Source organism: Hemitrygon akajei, chromosome 30 (assembly GCF_048418815.1).
Source record: "Hemitrygon akajei chromosome 30, sHemAka1.3, whole genome shotgun sequence".
In the NCBI taxonomy this organism is placed as follows: Eukaryota; Metazoa; Chordata; class Chondrichthyes; order Myliobatiformes; family Dasyatidae; genus Hemitrygon; species Hemitrygon akajei.
This window is the reverse complement of record NC_133153.1, coordinates 5772314-5793902: the sequence shown is the minus strand read 5'-3', so window position 1 is coordinate 5793902 and position 21589 is coordinate 5772314. Positions and strand designations below refer to the sequence as shown.

The following is a 21589-nucleotide window of genomic DNA, read 5'->3' as shown; positions in this document are numbered from 1 at the left end:
AAAAGAAAACCTGCACATTTCTGTTAAGCATATGCTTATTTGTGAACAAAGTGTATTTTCTTAGTGAGTTTGCTGAAAGTAGGCTTCACATTTATTTGTATAGTTTCCTTCAGCTACATGCTGGTCACATGACATTTCAGCAGCCCTTCATCCTCTATACAGGCAACATTTCTTCCGCTAACTAGCAACATAGAACCATAGAACATCACAGCACAGGAACTGGCCTTTTGGCCCTTCTTGGCTGTGCCGAACCATTTTTATGCCTAGTCTCACTGACCTGCACCTGGCTCATATCCCTCCATACACCTCTCATCCATGTACCTGTCCAAGTCTTTCTTAAATGTTAAAAGTGAGCCCGCATTTACAACTTCATCTGGCAGCTCATTCCACACTCCCACCACTCTCTGTGTGAAGAAGCCCCCCCCAATGTTCTCTTTAAACTTTTCCCCTTTCACCCTTAACCCATGTCCTCTGTTCTTTTTCTCCCCTAGCCTCAGTGGAAAAAGCCTGCTTGCATTCACTCTATCTATATCCATCATAATTTAAAAAAATATAAAAAACAATTTAAAAAATATTTCTTCCATTCCTTTAAACATGACAATCTTGCATAGTGTTTCACTTGCTCCTGTGGGTGTCTCTCTCCATTTTAATATATAGCTCCTCTCTGCTCATGGGATGCATTGCAACCATGCAATTTAGCAAAAATATTGGATAACCATGCAGAGTTGGCATAGAACCCCCTCTAACCAGGTATCTCAGTATAGCAGCTATCAGTGTTCATTAATTAAATGATAAAGGATCAAAGAATTGCTCAATTTCATCTATTTTCCTTTTAACATAAACTTCCTTAAACCCTCTACATAATCCTTAATTATTCAGCTATTGAAGGTAATGAGCTTTAAGTTGGGTTTCCTATTACAAGATCACATAGATAACATTTCAAAAACCTGAGGCAATTTATGAATGTAGTTTACTTCACTTCATACTGTCACTATAGGCAGATGGTATTGGGCAAATGAGAATATCACCATTTGTCATTGCCAGTACTACAACTTTTGTCATATCTAATTATAATTGTCAACAAGGTTTTAATATTGCATCATTTATTGTCTTCCTCCTCTGCTTCAGCTGATACACAGCATTCAATGTTGACACATGAAAACATCAAGGAATTATGCATATTGCCTTAACTTTTTCCACCATACTAAATAATATTCCAGCTTTTCTAACTGATATTCTCCGGACAAAAGAAAATCTAAAAACATATCACTTTCTTTGATAGACTAAATAATCTGATGTTGTGCAAAGTTGAATTATTTTTAAAGTTTTTTTTGTTTCTGCATTGGAGTCAAAGCACTCTACCATACCTACTTTTATAGGTAAATATCAAGCTGTCAAACTATCACTTGGGTGAAAAGTAGTAAATACTCATTTACAAATATGAATAAATAAATAGAAATAGCACAATATATGATTTTAAATATTTGTTGAAGAATTCTTACTGTGCATTATCCCTGGAGCTAATCCAAAAACATTTTAATAGGGCTTCTTCTAAAAAAAATTCTGCAACAGTGATCCCTGAGGTTTCCTTCATCTCTCAAAAGGAAAAGCATCAAAGCTAATGCGTCATATAAACTTCACTTCTGGCCTTGTCATATATGCGAGAGGGCAAAATAATTTACTGAAATTTCAACCCAAGTAAAATATCCTTAATTATTCAGATATTGAAAGTAATTAGCTTTAGCTGGGTTTCCTATAACTAGACCACATAGATAACATTTCCAAACACCTGAGGCAATTTCTGAATGTAGTTAGTTGACTATAGGAAGATGGTAATGGACAAATGAGAATATCAACAGTTTTACATTTCCTTTCTCTGCTAACAAAAAGCTAAAAAAAACTTCCAAAAAAAATAACAAACTTAGATTCACATTTTCTGACCAGAGAAATGCAAAATGTGTACAAGTGAAACATTACAAATTTGCTTCATTTAAATGTTGAGGTGAGGAGACTTGGCTTGGGGTTTGAATTTGGTGAACAAAAGAGAAAACAGCAGAGCTGGATGAACATATGGTCACAATCTTAGTAATAGGGTAGAAGTTGAAAGACAAATGTATAGAGCTTGAAGATAGCAGATAATAAAACAAAAAAAAAACAGTTGGTTATTTAACAAAGTTTTAACAAAGCAAACTAATGGAGCTTGATGTGCTTCAGTGTCTGTGTCTCCAACTTCAGGGAGTTAAGGTGAAAGGGTAGATTTTGCTGGAATAAAGGAAACTAAAATTGTGGAATTATGCAAATCTGATATTACAAGGAATGGAAGATCAAAGAAAGCACAATTTGAAGTTTGAAAAAATGCGTACTTCTATATAAAGGATCTGAGGAAGTATATTTTTCAGGAATTGACCTAAGCATAAAATTAATATGTTCTGGTGATGACATTATACAAAATTGCATTTTGGTTTGTTTGTAATTTTCAAGGAAATTTATCATTAGAACATAAAAGAATCCGCACATAATTGTGCCCATCTGATTTTCAGAAATTTATCAGGATAAGGAAATCAAAATCTTGATATGCTTACACAATCAAGTTTGAAAGTCAATTTCATGATTAACAAATCTGAGCTATCTATCAGACAACCTGCCAGTTACAGCAAAGAAATAAAACCTCCAGGCTACCCTGCGATAGCTGATGGACAGAAATCAAAAAGGAAAAGTATGAAAAAAATCAAAGACAAATAGCATAAAAGGAAAGAGAGCAGAACAAAATGGGGACAAACAGCCATAGAAAAATGTCAGGGAAAGCACAGTTGAGAACAAGAGGAAACATGCTTCCATAGGAAGAAAGGAAGTGAACAAGGAAGCAGAAACTGAAGCAAAACTAAAACCTCTGAAGGAACTCATCGGAGCAGACAGCAGTTGTGGATACAAAGGATTGACTGACATTTTAGGATGAGACACTGTATTTTAACCCCAGTTTTTGGCTTTCCTCTGCATGCACAAATGCTGCCAGACTTGTTGAGTTCCTCCAGCAGTTTTTTGCTCCAGATTCCAGCATCATTAGTCTCTCATATCTCTGAAAAAGACTGGATTTCTTCATTCAACACGCCAAAGCCTTTCCATCTTGTCAACAGACATTACCCAAAACATCAATGATAAGAGCCAAAATTGGTTCAAGAACAGCATTCCCAAAGCTTGAGTAAATCTATAGTTACTAACTCCCCGAAGACAAATATGGCTGCGAGTTGTTAGATTCAAATAAGAATGGAAGATGTGATATATTAAGGAGTCACATTTCTCTGGAATATATAGTACAGAGTAAAAGAAAAATGCAGGAAAGAAAAGGAGATCTCAGATGATGGCTAGGAGGAACAAGATTACCAAAGCCACTTGCTGCCAGAAAGCTCAAAACTCAACCAATTCATCAGGGCTGCTGAAGGCTTTTAATTCCAACCTAGATTTCATATTTTTTTTATTTAGGAATGAGACCAAAGGACACAATTCTAATGATTGTTAGGTAACACTATCTTAGATTTCACAATTCCCCTTTCCTGTGGGGATTGACAAATAGTTAAAAAAATAACAATTATCTTCTCTTAATTCCCATCAGGCCATTTAATGGAGTGGAAGTTAAAAGATTACTCAGTAAAATACATTTATCAATTCCAGAATTTCCAAACTAAATTTACAGTACAATATAGCCAAACATTTTAGAATATCTGGTCTGCCTCACCAGTGAGTGAAGAGAGTTTTCATAACTAGGAGATGATGGAGCTCCGCCTGGTCTTGACCACTGGTTAGCACCTGTGTAAATTAAGATCCATAGTAAGCCATTTCATTAATCTGCAATTGGTTACAAGCAGTTTTCAGTCTGGCAAACAGTAAGAGAGGCCATATGTGAAAACAAAATCAGCTCATGTCAAGGCTCCTGTTCATGGCAGTTTTGAAGAATGAAACTGCAAATCTTAAAAAAAAGTACAAATTTAAATTCAATACACTAAATGTCAATTGTTGGAAGGTACCACCTACGTATGTAAATAGAACAAATTCACTACTTTATGCAAATAAAACTACTAATAGGTACAAGCAGTAGTAAATCAAGGCAACTTTTTTGAGACACAGAAGTGAATCTGTAGATGCTGGAAATAAATAAAAACACAAAATGCTGACAGAACTCAGCAGGCCAGACAGCATCTATGGGAGGAGGTAATGACAACGTTTCAGGCCGAAACCCTTCATCAGGAGTGAAGTAACATGGGATGGTAGAGAGGGGATAAGAAGTGGGGGAGGGATGAAGTAGAGAGCTGGGAAGTGATAGGCTGGGGGAAATGGGCTGGGGGAAGGTGCAGAATTATGGGAAATAAAAGAGAAAAAAAGGTAGGGCTAGGGGGAGAAAGAGAACCAGACTAAAATAATAGATAGGGATGGGGTAAGGGGGGGCAGGGGTATCAACGGAGGTCTGTGAGTTGGATGTTCATGCCGGCAGGCAGGAGGCTACCTAGGCGGGAGATAAGGTATTGCTCCATCGACCTGCGTGTGGCCTCATCTTGACGGTAGAAGAGGCCATGGACAGATATCGGAGTGGGAGTGGTCTGTGGAGTTGAAGTGTGAGGCCACAGGGAGATCCTGCCACTGCTGGAGGACCAAGCGCCGGTGTTCAGCGAAACGGTCTCCCAGTCTGCGGCGGGTCTCCCCAATGTATAAATGGCCACATCAGGAGCACTGGATACAGTATATCACCCCAGTTGACTCGCAGGCCTCACCTGAAAGGACTGTCTGGGGCCTGGGATGGTGGTGAGGGAAGAAGTGTGGGGGCAGGTGTAGCACTTCTTCCGTTTGCAGGGATCAGTGCCTGGAGGGAGGTCGGTGGGGAGGGATGGGGGGGATGAATGGACAAGGGAGTCAAGTAGGGAGCGATCCCTGCAGAAAGCCGAGAGTGAGGGGGAGGGGAAGATGTGGCTGGTGGTGGGATCACGTAGGAGGTGGCGGAAGTTACGGAGAATTATACGTTGGATCTGTAGGCTGGTAGGGTAATAGGTGAGGACCAGGGGGACTCTATCCCTGGTGGGCTGGCGGGGGGATGGGGTGAGGACAGAGGTGCGTGAAATACTTTAGGACTGCATTGCAAGTCGCTGATAGGTGGTGTTGTACCCCACTCCATTTGTTCAGGGATGGGTTTTCCAGTTTGACAAAGATAGCTTCTTTATTTCTCAACTTTTTTGAGAGGCTTCTTAGTTCTAATCCACGGTCGGTAGTTTTCCGCCTTGTAAACTGAGTTGTTTAAAGATATAGCAATCACATGAGGGTCGTTAAAAGTCATAGAGGTAATGAGAGGGTCATTAGTCCAACCTTTGCAGGAATGGAGGTGTGAACTGCTGTGGAGACACTGGGGTAGAGATGTTAGGACTGCATTGCAAGTCGCTGATAGATGGTGTTGTACCCCACTACATTTGTTCAGGGATGGGTTTTCCAGTTTGACAAAGATAGCTTCTTTAACCCTTTTCAAACCACCTGTCCTCCCTGTTCAAATGTGCACATTGTTATCATCAAAGAATGTCCCTTCTCCTTTAGGTGTAGATGTACAGCCAAATCCTGACCTGAGGTGTTAGCCCTCCTATACTGGGCCATCTGTTTGTGAAGTGATTGTTTAGTCTCAACAATATACAGATCTGTGCAGTTCTCATTGCATATGACAGAATAGACAATATTGCTCTGCTTACTTTTGGGTATAGGATCCTGGGGTGGATGAGTTTCTGTCTGAGTGTTTTGTAGGTTTGACATAGGTAAGGACCAAAGCAGACGGAAAAACATAGTCATCCCATATGTAGCTAGAGTTTCGGAGAAACTCAGAAGGATTTTCAACAAACACCAAATCCCTGTGTTTTTTAAACCTACAAATACACACACAAACTCATTCACCCCAAGGATCCTATACACAAACACAAGCAGCAATATTGTATATTCCATCCAATGCAACGAGAACTGCACAGATCTGTATATCAGCAAGACAAAACAATCACTTCACAAATGGATGGTCCAACACAGGAGGGCTAACACCTCACGTCAAGATTTGGCTTTATATCTACACCTAAAGGACAAGGGACATTCCTTTGATGATAACAATGTGCACATTTGAACAGGGAGGACAGGTAATTTGAAAGAGGGATTAAAGAAGCTATCTTTGTTAAACTGGAAAACCCATCCCTGAACAGAGCAGGTGGGTACGACACCACCTATAAGCTACTTGCAATGCAGTCCTAACATCTTCACCCCAGTGTCTCCACAACAGTTCACACCTCCATTCATGAAAAATTGTCTAATAACCCTCTCATTACCTCCAAGACTCTTAACAACCCTCATGTGGTTGCTATTACCTTTAAACAACTCTACAAACCAGAAATCTACCTACCATGGATTAGAACTGAAGAAGCCTCTCAGATGGGTGGTGAAACAACTTCTAGACAACACAGCAAATCCAGTTCCCTTGATTTACTACTGCTTGATAATCAATGACCTGGAAGACTGAGAACCTTACTGACAAGAACCTGAAGTGCCACCATAAAATTTGGAAATTAAAACACAATGGATGTTGTAAATCTCCAAAGTCGAAAATACTGCAACTATTCAGCAAGTCAGAGAGCTTCTGTGACAAGCAGAGATAAAAATTCAGGCTTCTTGGGTTTCTTCTCTCTTCATGGATGTTGCCAATTCTAAAACATTGTTTTAGAATTTTCTGTTTTAATTCTATAAAAATTACTTTATACCATAAGACACAGGAGAAGAATTATACCACTTGGCCCAACATGGCTGATTTATTACCCCTCTTAACCCCATTCTCTTGCCTTCTTCCCATAACCTTTGACATCTTAAGAACCTATCAACATTTTCTTTAAATATACTCAATGACTGGGCCTCCACAGCCACCTGTGGCGATGAATTCCACTGATTTTTCATCCTCTGACTAAAGAAGTTCCTTCTCATTTCTGTTCTAAATGGTTGTCCCTTTATTCTGAGGCTGTGCCCTCTGATCCTAGACTCACTCACTCTAGGAAGTATCTTCTCCAAATCTACTCTGTCTAGACCTTTTAATATTCGAATGGTTTCAATGAGATCACCCTCATTCTTCTTAACTCCAGCAAGAACGGGCCCAGAGCCATTAAATGATCATATGTTAACCTTTTCATTTCTAGAAACGTTCTCGTGAACCTCCTCTAGACCCTCTCCAATGCCAGCACATCTTTTCTTAGATAAGTGGTCCAAAACTGCTAATAATACTCCAAGTGCGGTCAGACCAATACCTTATAAATCATCAGGATCACATCCTTGCTCTTATATTCTCGTCTCCTCAAAATGAATGCTAACGTGCATTTCCCATCCTTACCACTGAATCAAACTGTAAATTTACATTTAGGGAAACCTGCACAAGGACTCCCAAGTCCCTTTGCATCTATGATTTTTGAAATTTCTCCCTGTTTAGAAAATAGTCTAGCTTGTATTCCTTCTACCAAAGTGCATGACCACGCAGTTCCCTACACGATATTCCATCTTTGGAAGTTGTTTTGGAAGTGTATGCCACTTCTTTGCCCATTCTCCCAATGTGTCCAATTCCTTCCACAGGCTCTCTACTTCTTCAATACTACCTGCCCCTCCACGTATCTTTGCATTGTCTGCAAACTTGACCACAAAGTCATCAATTCCATCATACAAATTGTTAACATTAAAAGAAGCAGTTCTAACACCAATCCCTACTGAACACCACTTGTCACCGGCAGCCAACCAGCATAGGTTCAATTTAGTCCCACTCTTTACCTGCTGCCAGTCAGCCAATCTTCTATTCATGCCAGTATCTTTCCTGTAATACCACGGGCTCTTAACTTGTTAAGCAGCCTTATGTGCAGCACCTTGTCTTGAAAAATCATTACCATTGCCTCCATTATCTCATCAGCAACCTCTGTCCTGTCTCCCTTTCTCTTCACCATCTACACCTCGGACTTCAACTACTGCACAGAGTCTTACCATCTTCAGAAGTTTTCTGATGACTCGGCCATAGTTGGATGCATCAGCAAGGGAGATGAGGCTGAGTACAAGGCTACGGGGGGAATCTTTGTCACATGGTGTGAGCAGAATCATCTGCAGCTTAATGTGAAAACGACTAAGGAGCTGGTGGTGGACCCGAGGAGGGCCAAGGCACCAGTGATCCCTGTTTCCATCCAAAGGGTCAGTGTGGGCATGGTGGAGGATTACGAATTGACAATAAACTGAACTGGTCAAAGAACACTGCGGCTGTCTACAAGAAGGGTCAGAGCCATCTCTATTTCCTGAGGAGACTGAGTCCTTTAACATCTGCCGGACGATGCTGAGGATGTTCTTTGAGGCTGTGGTGGCCAGTGCTATCATGTTTGCTGTTGTGTGCTGGGGCAGCAGGCTGAGGGTAGCAGACACCAACAGAATCAACAAACTCATTCGTAAGGCCAGTGATGTTGTGGGGGTGGAACTGGACTCTCTGACGGCGGTGTCTGAAAAGAGGATGCTGTCCAAGTTGCATGCCATCTTGGACGATGTCTCCCATCCACTCCATAATGTACTGGTTAGGCACAGGAGTACATTCAGCCAGAGACTCATTCCTGCCTGTGGCCATCAAACTTTACAGCTCCTCCTTCGGAGTGTCAGACACTCTGAGCCAATAGGCTGGTCCTGGACTTATTTCCACTTGGCATAATTTACTTATTATCATTTAATTATTTCTGATTTATTTTACTATATTTCTACTCTATTATTGGTTGGTGCGACCGTAATGAAACCCAATTTCCCTTGGGATCAATAAAGTATGTCTGTCTGTCTGTCTTTCAGAACCCTAGGGTGTCATCCTAGTATAGGAGTATAGCAGTATAGGAGGAAGCTAGAACAAAAGCTGCAGAAAAAAAGCATGAAGGAGGTGTGGGATGGGATGAAGATCATCACCGGATGCGGTGTAAAGCGGGGGGCAAACATAAGTGGAGATGTGGAGAAAGCGAACTAGCTGAACAACTTCTTCAATAGGTTCGACAGCACAATCTCATCCTCACCGCAGAACTCCACACCAGGCTTACTTCCCTCACAGGAAAATAGCCACTCACAGGAGACCTTGCCCACGCCCAGGATTACGGCTGCACAGGTGGAAGGTCAACTGAGGAAGATCTGTACCAGCAAGGCGGCGGGACCGGATGGAGTTTCCCCAAGATTACTGAGGGCCTGTGCGACTGAGCTGGGAGAACCACTACAGCGCATCTTCAACATGAGCCTGGAGCAGAGAAGAGTACCCAGACAGTGGAAAACATCCTGTATTGTCCCGGTACCGAAGAAACCACAACCAAAGGAGTTGAATGACTTCAGACCTGTTGCCTTGACGTCGCACGTGATGAAGACCATGGAGCGGCTGATAATACAGAATCTGAGGCCACAAACCAGGCACGCCCGGGATCCTCTTCAGTTTGCGTATAAGGAGAAGGTGGGAGTGGAGGATGCTATCACGTATTTGCTGCACAAATCCCTTTCTCACCTAGATGGTGTCAGTGGTGCTGTGAGGATTACATTCCTGGACTTCTCTAGTGCCTTTAACACCATCCAGCCCAAGATCTTAAGGCACAAACTAACGGAGATGGGAGTAGACTCTCACATGGTGGATTGAATAGTGGACTTCTTGACAGAGAGACCTCAGTATGTGCGGTTGGGAGACTGTAGGTCTGACATGGTGGTCAGCAGCACAGGGGCGCCGCAGGGAACCGTGCTCTCTCCGATCCTGTTCACCCTGTACACATCAGACTTCCAATATAACTCGGAGTCCTGCCATGTGCAGAAGTTCGCTGACGACACGGCCATAGTGGGGTGTGTCAGGAATGGACAGGAGGAGGAGTATAGGAAACTGATACAGGACTTTGTGATATGGTGCAACTCAAACTACCTGCGTCTCAATATCACCAAGACCAAGGAGATGGTGGTGGACTTTAGGAGACCTAGGCCTCATATGGAGCCAGTGATCATTAATGGAGAATGTGTGGAGCAGGTTAAGACCTACAAGTATCTGGGAGTACAGTTAGACGAGAAGCTAGACTGGACTGCCAACACAGATGCCTTGTGCAGGAAGGCACAGAGTCGACTGTACTTCCTTAGAAGGTTGGCGTCATTCAATGTCTGTAGTGAGATGCTGAAGATGTTCTATAGGTCAGTTGTGGAGAGCGCCCTCTTCTTTGTGGTGGCGTGTTGGGGAGGCAGCATTAAGAAGAGGGACGCCTCACGTCTTAATAAGCTGGTAAGGAAGGCGGGCTCTGTCGTGGGCAAAGTACTGGAGGGTATAACATCGGTAGCTGAGCGAAGGGCGCTGAGTAGGCTACGGTCAATTATGGAAAACCCTGAACATCCTCTACATAGCACCATCCAGAGACAGAGAAGCAGTTTCAGCGACAGGTTGCTATCGATGCAATGCTCCTCAGACAGGATGAAGAGGTCAATACTCCCCAATGCCATTAGGCTTTACAATTCAACCGCCAGGAGTAAGATATGTTAAAGTGCCGGGGTTGATTGTATTTAATGTATCTAAGTAAACTACTTAAGAACTTTTTAAAAGCTATTATTAATGCTTTTTGAGAGAGTGATTTAGATGCATATCATATTTTTACTGAATTAAGTATTGTATGTAATTAGTTTTGCTAAAACAAGTGTATGGGACATTGGAAGAAAAATGTTGAATTTCCCCATGGGGATGAATAAAGTATCTATCTATCTATCCATCTGGTCCAGGTGCTGTATCTTCCTTCAGACTATTCAGCTTTCCAAGCACCTTCTTCTTAGTAATAGCAACAGCACTCACTCTTGAATTTCTGGCATACTGTTAGTCACAGTGAAGACTGATGCAAAATACTTAATTCAGTTCATCCGCCATTTCCTTTTCCCCATTACTAGATTTTCCAGCAATCAATATCCACTCTTGTCTTTCATTTACTCTTTCATATATCTGAAATAAATGTCTGGTATCCTCTTATAATTTTGGCTAGCTTGCCTTCATATTTATTTTTTCTCTGCTTATGGATTTTTTAGCCTTTTGTTGGTTTTTGAAAGATTCCCAATCCTCTAACTTCTCACTAATTTTGGCTACATAGCCCGTCTTTTACTTTTATGTTGCTTTTGACTTCCCTTGTCAGCCATGGTTGCCTTTAGAACACTTCTTCCATCTTTGGGATGTATTATCCTGGGCCATCCAAAATACACCCAGAAACTCCAGCTGTTGCTGTTGTGTTGAGATTACTGCTAGTGTCCACTTCCAATCAACTTTGGCCAGTTCCTCTCTCATGCCTCTGTAATTCTCTTTACTCTACTGTAACACACTTACACTTCAGCTTCCTCCTCTCAAACTGCAGGGTGTATTTTACCACATTATAATCACTGTCCCCCATCAAAGATCCCTCATCAAAGCTGATTCATTACACAACACCCAACCCAGAATAGCTGATCCCCCAGTGGGCTCAACCACAAGTTGCTCTAAAAAAACATCTTAGAAACACAGAAAACCTATAGCACAATACAGGCCCTTCAGCCCACAAAGCTGTGCTGAACGTGTCCCTACCTTAGAAATTACCTAGGGTTACCCATAGCCCTCTATTTTTTTGAGATCCATCTACCGGTCCAGGAGTCTCTTAAAAGACCCTATCGTGTCCGCCTCCACCACCGTCACTGGCAGCCCATTCCACGCACTCACCATTTTCTGCGTAAAAAACTTACCCCTGACATCTCCTCTGTGCCTGCTTCCAATCACCTTAAAACTGTGCCCTCTCATGCTAGCCATTTCAGCCCTGGGCAAAGTCCTCTGACTATCCACACGATCAATGCCTCTCATCATCTTATACACCTCTATCAGGTCACCTCTCATCCTCCGTCGCTCCAAGGAAAAAAGGCCGAGTTCACTCAACCTATTCTCATAAGGCATGCTTTCCAATCTATGCAACATTATTGTAAATCCCCTCTGTACCCTTTCTATGGTTTCCACATCCTTCCTGTAGTGAGGCGATCAGAACTGAGCACAGTCCTCCAAGTGGGGTCTGACCAGGGTCCTATAGAGCTGCAACATTATCTCTCGGCTCCTAAACTCAGTCCCATGATTGAAGAAGGCCAATGCACTGTATGCTCTCTTAATCACAGAGTCAAACTGCGCAGCAGCTCTGAATGTCCTATGGACTTGGACCCCAAGATCCCTCTGATCCTCCACACTGCCAAGAGTCTTACTATTAATACTATACTGTACCATCATTCTTGACCTACCAAAATGAACCACCTCACTTATCTGCATTGAACTCCATCTGCCACTTCTCAGCCCAGTTTTGTATCCTATCAATGTCCCTCTGTAACCTCTGACAGCCCTCCACACTATCCACACCACTCCCAACCTTTCTGTCATCAGCAAATTTACTAACTCATCCCTCCACTTCCTCATCCACGACATTTATAAAATTCACGAAGAGTAGGGGTCCCAGAATAGATCCCCGAGGCACACCATTGGTCACCGACCTCCACGCAGAATATGACCTGTCTACAACCACTCTTTGCCTTCTGTGGGCAAGCCAGTTCTGGATCCACAAATCAATGTCCCCTTGGATCCCATGCCTCCTTACTTTCTCAAAAAACCTTGCATGGGGTACCTTGTCAAATGCCTTGCTGAAATCATATATACTACATCTACTGCTCTACCTTCATCAATTAGGCTCGTAAGACACGACTTGCCTTTGACAAAGCCATGCTGACTATTTCTAACCATATTATGCCTCTCCTAATGTTCATAATTCCTGCCTCTCAGGATTTTCTCCATCAACTTACTAACCACTGAAGTAAGACTCACTGGTCTATAATTTCCTGGGCTATCTCTACTCCCTTTCTTGAATAAGGGAACAACTCCGAAACCCTCCAGTCCTCTGGAACCTCTCCTGTCCCCATTGAAGATGCAAAGAACATCTTCAGAGGCACAGCAATCTCCTCCCTCGCCTTCCACAGTAGCCTGGGGTACATCTCATCCGGTCCTGGTGAGTTGGTGCTTTCCTCTTTCTTAATATCTACATGCTCCAGCTTTTTAGTCCATTGTAAGTCATCCCTACAATCGCCAAGATCCTTTTCCATAGTGAATACTGAAGCAAAGTACTCATTAAGTAACTCTGCTATCTCCTGTTCAGTACACACTTTTCCACTGTCATACTTGATTGTCCTATTCTCTCACATTTTATCCTCTTGCTCTTCACATACTTGTAGAAAGCCTTGGGGTTTTCCTTCATCCTGTCCACCACGGCCATCTCATGGCCCCTTCTGGCTCTCCTAATTTCTTTACTAAGCTCCTTCCTGCCAGCCTTATAACCTTTTAGATCTCTACCATTACCTATTTTTTTGAACCTTTTGTAAGCTCTTCTTTTCTTCTTGATTAGATTTACAAAAGCCTTTGTACACCACGGTTCCTATACCCTACCATTCTTTCCGTCTCATTGGAACGTACCTATGCAGAACTCCACGCAAATATCCCCTGAACATTTGCCACATTTCTTCCGTACATTTCCTTGAGAACATTTGTTCCCAATTTATGCTTCCAAGTTCCTGCCTGATAGCCTATTTCCCCTTACTCCAATTAAACGCTTTCCTAACTTGCCTGTTCCTATCCCTCTATAATGAAGGATCATTGTGGATCAAGGTGAAGGAGATAGAATTGTGATCACTATCTCCAAAATGCTCTCCAACTGAGAGATCTGACATTTGACCAGGTTCATTTCCCCAATACCAGATCAAGTAACTTCCACCCACAGAGACTCCGTAGACAATCCCTCCACGTCTTCCTCCTTTTTTGCAGCTGTGACACTATCTCTGATCAACTGTGCCACACCCCCACCTCTTTTGCCTCTCTCTCTGTCCTTTCTGAAACATCTAAAGCCTGGCACTTGAAGTAACCATTCCTGCCCTGAGACATCCAAGTCTCTGTAATGCCCACAACATCATAGCTCCAAGTACTGACCCATGCTTTAAGCTCATCCGCTTTGTTCATAATACTCCTTGCATTAAAATAGACACATCTCAAACCATTAGTCTGAGTGCATCCCTTCTCTATCACCTGCCTATCCTCCCTCACACAGTCTCCAAGCTTTCTCTATTTGTGAGCCAACCACCTCTTCCTCCGTCTCTTCAGTTTGATTCCCACCCCCCAGCAATCCTAGTTTAAACTCTCTCCAGTAGCCTTAGCAAATATCCGCACCAGGATATTAGTCCCCCTGGGATTCAAGTGCAACCCGTCTTTTTTCTACAGGTCACTCCTGCCCCAAAAGAGGTCCCAATGATCCAGAAATCTGAATCCGTGCCCAATGCTCCAATCCATCAGTGACACATTTATCCTCCACCTCACTCTATTCCTATACTCACCATCACGTGGCACAGGCAATAATCCTGAGATTACTACTTTTGTGGTCTTGTTTCTCAACTTCCTTCCTAACACCCCGTTGTCTGCTTTCAGAACCTCCTCCCTTTCCTTGCCTATGTTGTTGGTACCACAATGTACCATGACCTCTGGCTGTTCTCCTTCCCACTTCAGGATATCGAGGATGTGATCAGAAACATCCCCTGGCACCTGGGAGGCAAACTATCATCCGTGCTTCTTTGCTGCGTCCACAAAATCACCTGTATGACCCCCTAACTATCGAGTCCCCTATCACTGCTGCCATCCTTTTCCTTTCCCTACCCTTCTGAGCCACAGGGTCAGAATCTGTGCCAGAGGCTCGGCCACTGTTGCTTCTCCCAGATAGGCCATCACCCCCCCACCCAAAAGTACTCAAGCAGGAGTGCTTATTATTAAGGGGTACAGCCACTGGGGTACTCTCTAGTATCTGCCTCTTGCCCTTCCCTCTACTGACTGTTACCCACTTATCTGTCTTCTGAAGCCCCAGTGTAACTATCTGCCTATAGCTTCTCTCTATCACCTCCTCACTCTCCCTGACCATACAAAGGTCATCAAGCTGCATCTCCAGTTCCCTAACACCGTCCCTCAGGAACTGCAGCTCGATGCACCTGATGAAGATGTGGCTGTCCGGGAGGCTGGGAGTCTCCTGGACTTCCCACATCTGACACCGAGCACAGAACACCGGCCTCTTGTAGGCATTCTACAAATTCCCTCTCTTGGGATCCAACAGCAGCCTGATTTTCCTAATCTACCTGCCTATTGAAATCCCCCTGAAATATAACATTGCCCTTATTACAGGCTTTTACTATTTCCCATTGTAATCTATATCCGACATCCTAACAACTCCCAGAGTCTTTTTAACCTTGCAGTTTCTTAACTGTACCCACAAGGATCTGCCATCTTCCGATCATCTGCCACCTCTTTCTATGGATTTGATTTCATCTTTTACCAACAGTGCAACCCCACTCCCCTCTGCCTACCTTCTGTCCTTTTGAAACAAGGGGTATCCTTGGACAGTAAGCTCTCAACTTCGAACTTCAGCCATGTCTCAGTGATGCCAACATCATCCATGTCCATCTCTAACTGTGCTAACATATCATCTACCCTATTCTGTATACTGCCTGCATTTAAATATAACACCTTCAGTACTGTATTCATCACCCTTTTCAATTTTGCCCCACGTTAACACTTCACCGCATTCCACTGTCCTGTCCATCGTCAGTCTCACTACACATTGCATTATAAATACAAGCTGCCTAAATGGCAAAAACGAGCAAACAACACAGAATATCAAGCATTAAACCCAGAAGTATGAAGTCCAGGAGCTTTCAGTACCGCTTATTGGCTGTAGGCCACAGAACCAGTCAAACCGCTCAAAAACAGCAAAAGAAGAGAAACACATGCAACATGAACTTCAAAGTCCCACAAAATGAGTCCACAGCCACAAGCCTCACCGATCCATCCTTGCAACGTGGATCCCGAGACTCCTGCATTTTCGCCGGAAAGCAGCTGGCGAGATGGAGAGGAAGGCTGGTTAAATGCAAGCAAATGGGAGTCAAACACCCTCCACTTTCGTCTTCGTCGAGTTCAACAATGGAGTCGATCACAGGCTCGATCCTCGTCTCCAGGCCACTAGGCCATACACTCGGCTCCCAACCTCACCAAACTCCCTCGGAGACAGCAAAGTGCCAGATCCCTCAAACGGCCCAAAAATGTACCATCAAAATGTAAATTACACGTTCTAATCGCACTTGGCATAGCAGCAAAATCGTATCGTAAAAGTAGTGAAAGAGGTAGTTTTGTGAATTGTCCGTAGACCATCGGCATTGGTCACAGTCACTGGCAACATCTTGAACGTCAAAGACGCAACAGAAGAAGAGTGCTGGACAAAGGTCAGTAACATCACTCGCATCAGGGAGGAGGCTACATAGCATTCACATCAGCACTACCAGATTCGAAAACAGTTACTTTCCCCAAACAATAAGGTTGATTAACACTTCCACTCACTAATCCACCCCTCCACACTCCCAAGAATCACTGCTTTATCATTTCCTGTCAGTCACCTTATGCACATACTTTGTGGACAAAATATCCAAGTATATAAGCTACATACAACCTATGTATATAAGCTATCTTATGTATTTATATTTATTATGTTTTATTATTATTGTGTTAAGTGCTTTTATTCCTGTGCTACATTGGATCCATTATTATTTCAACAATTATTTCATCTCCTTTACACTTATGTACTGGAAATGACATTAAACAATCCTGAATCTCATTATGTTCACAAATTGACAAAGATGTAGTTCAGTGGATTAATACTCCTGCTGCTAAATAGGCTCCAAAGGGAAAATAAATATTTATATCCTATTATATGACTTCTGTAGATTCTCTTTTCCTAACCAAACGTAATTGACAAAAAGATTCCAATCTTAATATCAATAAACACTCAAATATTCCCAGCAGGATCCTTATTTTCAAATAAAAACAACTTTAGAGATAAAGCAACTGCTATTAATGTGACTTATTTGAGGTGCAACATTTATTGGATAGTTTTCATAGCTGAATGGTCCACTGATTTATTTAAGGGTGTGGGCAATGCCAAAATTGTTTGCACATTCATAATTGCCTTGAGAAAGTTTTGAGAAGGTAAGCTGCCTTTCTGAAAGCTCTCTTAAAGGGATTCACACATTCTTGGGGAATAAGACAATAAGATATAGCAGCAGAAGTAGGCCATTCGGCCTATTGAGTCTGCTCCACCATTCAATCATGGGCTGATCCAATTCTTCCAGTCATCCCACTCCCCTGACTAATCCCCATACCCTTTGATGCCCTGGCTAATCAAGATCCTATCTCTGCCTTAAATGAACCCAATGACTTGGCGTCCACAACCGCTCGTGGCAACAAATTCCACAGATTTACCACGCTCTGACTAAACTAATTTCTCTGCATCTCTGTTCTAAATGGATTTGTACGCAATTTGGAACAAGTACATGTGGTATTATTTAGCTTCAGTTAGTCAAACGTTTGTCTTAGTATATATTTTACCTTTCTATGCATATAAAACACTTAAGAAACATATGCATTCCAATAATTAAACCACTGCATTGCTTAGTAATAACTGTAGCTTTCATCGGGGCAGGGCCTTTCACATGCTCCATTATTCTCACATTATCCTTTAAGATTGTTCCCATCGTTGACCGACTGTAGCCTAACGCTTTTCCAATGACCGATGGTATTTCACGTCTTTCCAAACGCTTTATTATTTCCACTTTATTTTCAATCGTGATCGCCTCCCGTCAATAGAACAGAAACACTGCGGGCAGCGGGTCCCAAGCTGCGCTGGCTCCCGAGCTCTGCCGGGTCCTAAGGACCACCACACTGAATTCCCTGGGTCCTAAACTCCACCGCACTGATCTGCAGTGGGCGTGACAGGGAATAAGGAAAGGTGCAGCTGACACATATTGTTTCCTCGCAGCCCGGTGGTTGGGGACCACTGAAGTACACTGTGTAGTGCAGGGGAGCTACACACATGCGCAATGGGCAGAAAGAACAGAACTAAAACCCCGCAACCTGGAAACAATCTCTCAACAGTATTTGTGTATTTATTTTTCTTTTTTTTTCAGGATCTATTGGGAAAGTCTCAAAGATTGACCAGTTGATCGCGATCGACGGGTTGGCGACCACTACCCTAAACTATCTAAATTTCTCTGCAGGTTCTTTGTTTCCTCAACACTATCCGCTCCTCCACCCATCTTTGTATCATCGGCAGATTTAGCCACAAATCCATTCATCCCATAGTCTAAATCACTGACATACATCATAAAAAGCAGCAGTCCCAACACCAACCCCTATTGAGTTCCATTGGTAACCAGCAGCCAGCCAAAACAGGATCCCTTTATTCCCACTCTCAGTTTTCTGATGATCAGCAAATGCTCCACCCACGCTAGTAACTTCCCTGTAATTTCATGGGCTCTTATCTTGCTAAGCAACCTCATGGGCAGCATCCTGTCAAAGGCCTTCTGAAAATCCAAGTACACTACAACTACTGCATCTCCTTTCCTACCCCGCTTGTAATTTCCTCAAAAAATTGCAGTATGTTAGTCAGGTAGTATTTTCCTTTCAGGAAATCATGCTGGATTTGGACTATCTTGTCATATGCCTCCAGGTACTCCAAAATCTCATCCCTAACAATCAATTCCATCAACTTCCCAACCACTGATGTCAGGCTAACAGCTCTATAGTTTCCTTTCTGCCGCTTCCCACACTTCTCAAATAGCGGAGTAACATTTGCAATTTTCCAGTTATCCGGTACAATGCCAGAATCTATCGATTCTTGCAAGATCACTGTTAATGCCTCTGCAATCTCCCTAGCTACTTCCTTCAGGACTCAAGGGTGCATTCCATCAGGTCCAGAGATTTATCCACTCTCAGACCATTAAGCTTCCCGAGTACTTTCTCAGTCGTAATTTTCACTGCACATGCTTCACTTCCCTGACACTCTTAAATGCCTGGTATACTGCAGGTGTCTTTTCCACTGTGAAGACTGATGCAAAATACACATTCAGTTCCTCTGGCATCTCTGAGTCTCTCATAACAATATCTCCAGCATCATTTTCTATTGGTTCTATATCTACCCTCAACTCTCTTTTACCCTTTATATACTTAAAAAAGCTTTTAGTATCTTCCTTGATATTAGTCACCAGCTTCCTTTCATAATTCATCTTTTCCTTCCTAATAACCTTAGTTTCCTTCTGAAAGTTTTTAAAAGCTTCCCAATCCTCCATCTTCCCACCACCTCTGGCTTCCTTGTATGCCCTCTCTTTTCCTTTTACTTTGGCTCTGACTTCAACTTGTTAGCCACGGTAGTGTCCTTCTTCCTTTCGAAGATTTCTTCTTATTTGGAATATATCTGTCTTGCACTTCCCTCATTTTTCACAGAAACTCCAGCCATTGCTGCTCTGCTGTGCTTCCTGCTAGTGTCTCTTTCCAGTCAACCTTGGCCAGTTCCCCTCTCATGCCATTGTAATTTCCTTTATCCCACTGAAATACTGACACATTGGAATTTAATTTCTCCTCCTCAAATTCCAAAGTGAACACATCACATTGTGATCACTGTTCCCCAAGGATTCCTTAACCTTAAAGCTTTCTTATCACCAACGGATCATTGCACAACACCCAATCCAGCACAGCTGATCCCCTAGTGGGCTCAACAAGAAGCCGTTCTAAAATGCCATCTGTAAGACATTCTACAAATTCTCTCTCGAAGTCCAGTAATGGCCTGGTTTTCCCAATTTACTTTCATGTTAAAATCCCCAATGGTTATCATGACATGGCCCTTCTGACACACCTTTTCTATCTCCTGCTGTAATTTGTCATCTACATCTCGGCTGCTGCTTGGAGGCCTTTATACAACTGCCATTAAGATCCTTTTACCCTTGCCATTTCTTAACTCAGTCCAAAGATACTCTACACCTTCCAATCCCATGTCATCCCTTTCTAATGATTTCATATCGTTTCATATACCCAGGGCCACACCACCCCTTCTGCCTACTAACCTATCTTTCCGATACACCGTATAAACTTGGACGTTCAGCTCCCAATGGCAGCTATCTTTTAGCCAAGTTTCAGAATGGCCACATCACACTTGTCAATCTGTAGTTGAATTTCAAGATCGTCCATTTTAGTTCTTATGCTGCGTGCATTCAAATATAACACTTTCAGTCCAGTATTTGTTGCTTTCTGTTTTAACTGCACCACGCCTCTATTGACCTGTAGCTCGTCCCACTGACTGTGATTATGTCTCATCTCCTGCCTGTCTTTTCTATAATCTCTGTCGCATGCTATCTTTGATTTATTTCAGCTTTCCCCTTCCTCAGCCATATTACTCCAGTTCCCACTCACCTGCCAAATTAGTTTAAACCCTCGATAACAGCTCTATTAAACCTGCCTGCTAGGATATTGGACCCCTTTGGGTTCAGGTGTAACCTGTCCATTTTGTACAGGTCATACCTCACCCAGAAGAGGCCCGAATGATCCAGGATTCACACTCACAAAGCAATAATGAACAGCCAGATGAACAAGAGAAACCTGGAGCTCCCAATGTTCCCATTAGCCTCATCTTTCTCAGTGGCAGATGTCACAATCACGGAATGTACCGTCAAAGTAGTCCTGGTGAATAAATGTGCATTTTGCAAGCAGTACAAGTCAAGTTTATTGTTGTTGCAAGCACAAGTGCAATGACAAGTTTACTTGCAACAGCATTACAAGCAATACACACACAAAATGCTAGAGGAACTCAGCAGGACAGGCAGCATCTATGGAAAAGAGTACAGCCAACATTTCCAGCTGAGACCCTTCAGCAGGACTGAAGAAATAAAGCTGAGGAGTAGATTTAAAAGGTGGGTGGAGGGGAGAGAGAGATTCACAAGGCGATAGGGGGAGGGATGAAGTAAAGAGCTGGAAAGTTTATTGGTGAAAGAGATACAGGGTTGGAGAAGGGGGAATCTTATCGGAGAGGACAGATGGCCATGGAAGAAAGAAAAGGTGGGGGAGGAGCACCGGGGAAGGCAATGGGCAGGCAAGGAGATGAGGTGAGAGAGGGAAAAGGGGATGGGAATGGTGAAGAGGGGCATTACCAGAAGTTCGAGAAATCAATGTCCGTGCCATCAGGTTGGAGGCTACCCAAACGGAATACAAGGTATTGTTTCTCCACCCTAAGCGTGGCCTCATCATGACAGTGGAAGAGGCATGGATAGACATATTAGAATGGGAAGTGGAATTAAAATGGGTAGCCACTGGGAGATCCCACTTTTACTGGCGGATGGAGCATAGGTGCTCAGCGAAGCGGTTTCCCAATCTATGATGGGTCTCACCGATATACAGGAGGCCACATCAGGAGCAATGGACGCAGTATATGACTCCTTCTGTCAGTCTCCCCCCTTCTCCAGCCCTGTATCTCTTTCACCAATTAACTTCTCAGCTCTTTACTTCATCCATTCCCCTTCTGGTTTCACCTATCACCCTGTGTTTCTCTCTCCCCTCCATCCACCTTTTAAATCTACACCTCAGCTTTCTTTTCTTCCGTCATGCTGAAGGGTCTCAGCCCAAAACACCAACTTTACTCTTTTTCAC

General features: G+C 42.9%; 1 protein-coding gene across 6 annotated transcripts in view; it reads right to left on the bottom strand.

Moving 5' to 3' along the window:
* tcf12 (transcription factor 12) overlaps positions 1-21589 on the bottom strand; it is a 345003-nt gene that overhangs the window by 40706 nt on the left and 282708 nt on the right. For all 6 annotated transcript variants that reach the window (XM_073032902.1, XM_073032904.1, XM_073032903.1 and 3 more), the window contains one exon: positions 3734-3804. In XM_073032902.1, the coding sequence (XP_072889003.1) occupies positions 3734-3804 (71 nt within the window). The remainder of the gene's footprint in view (positions 1-3733; positions 3805-21589) is intronic.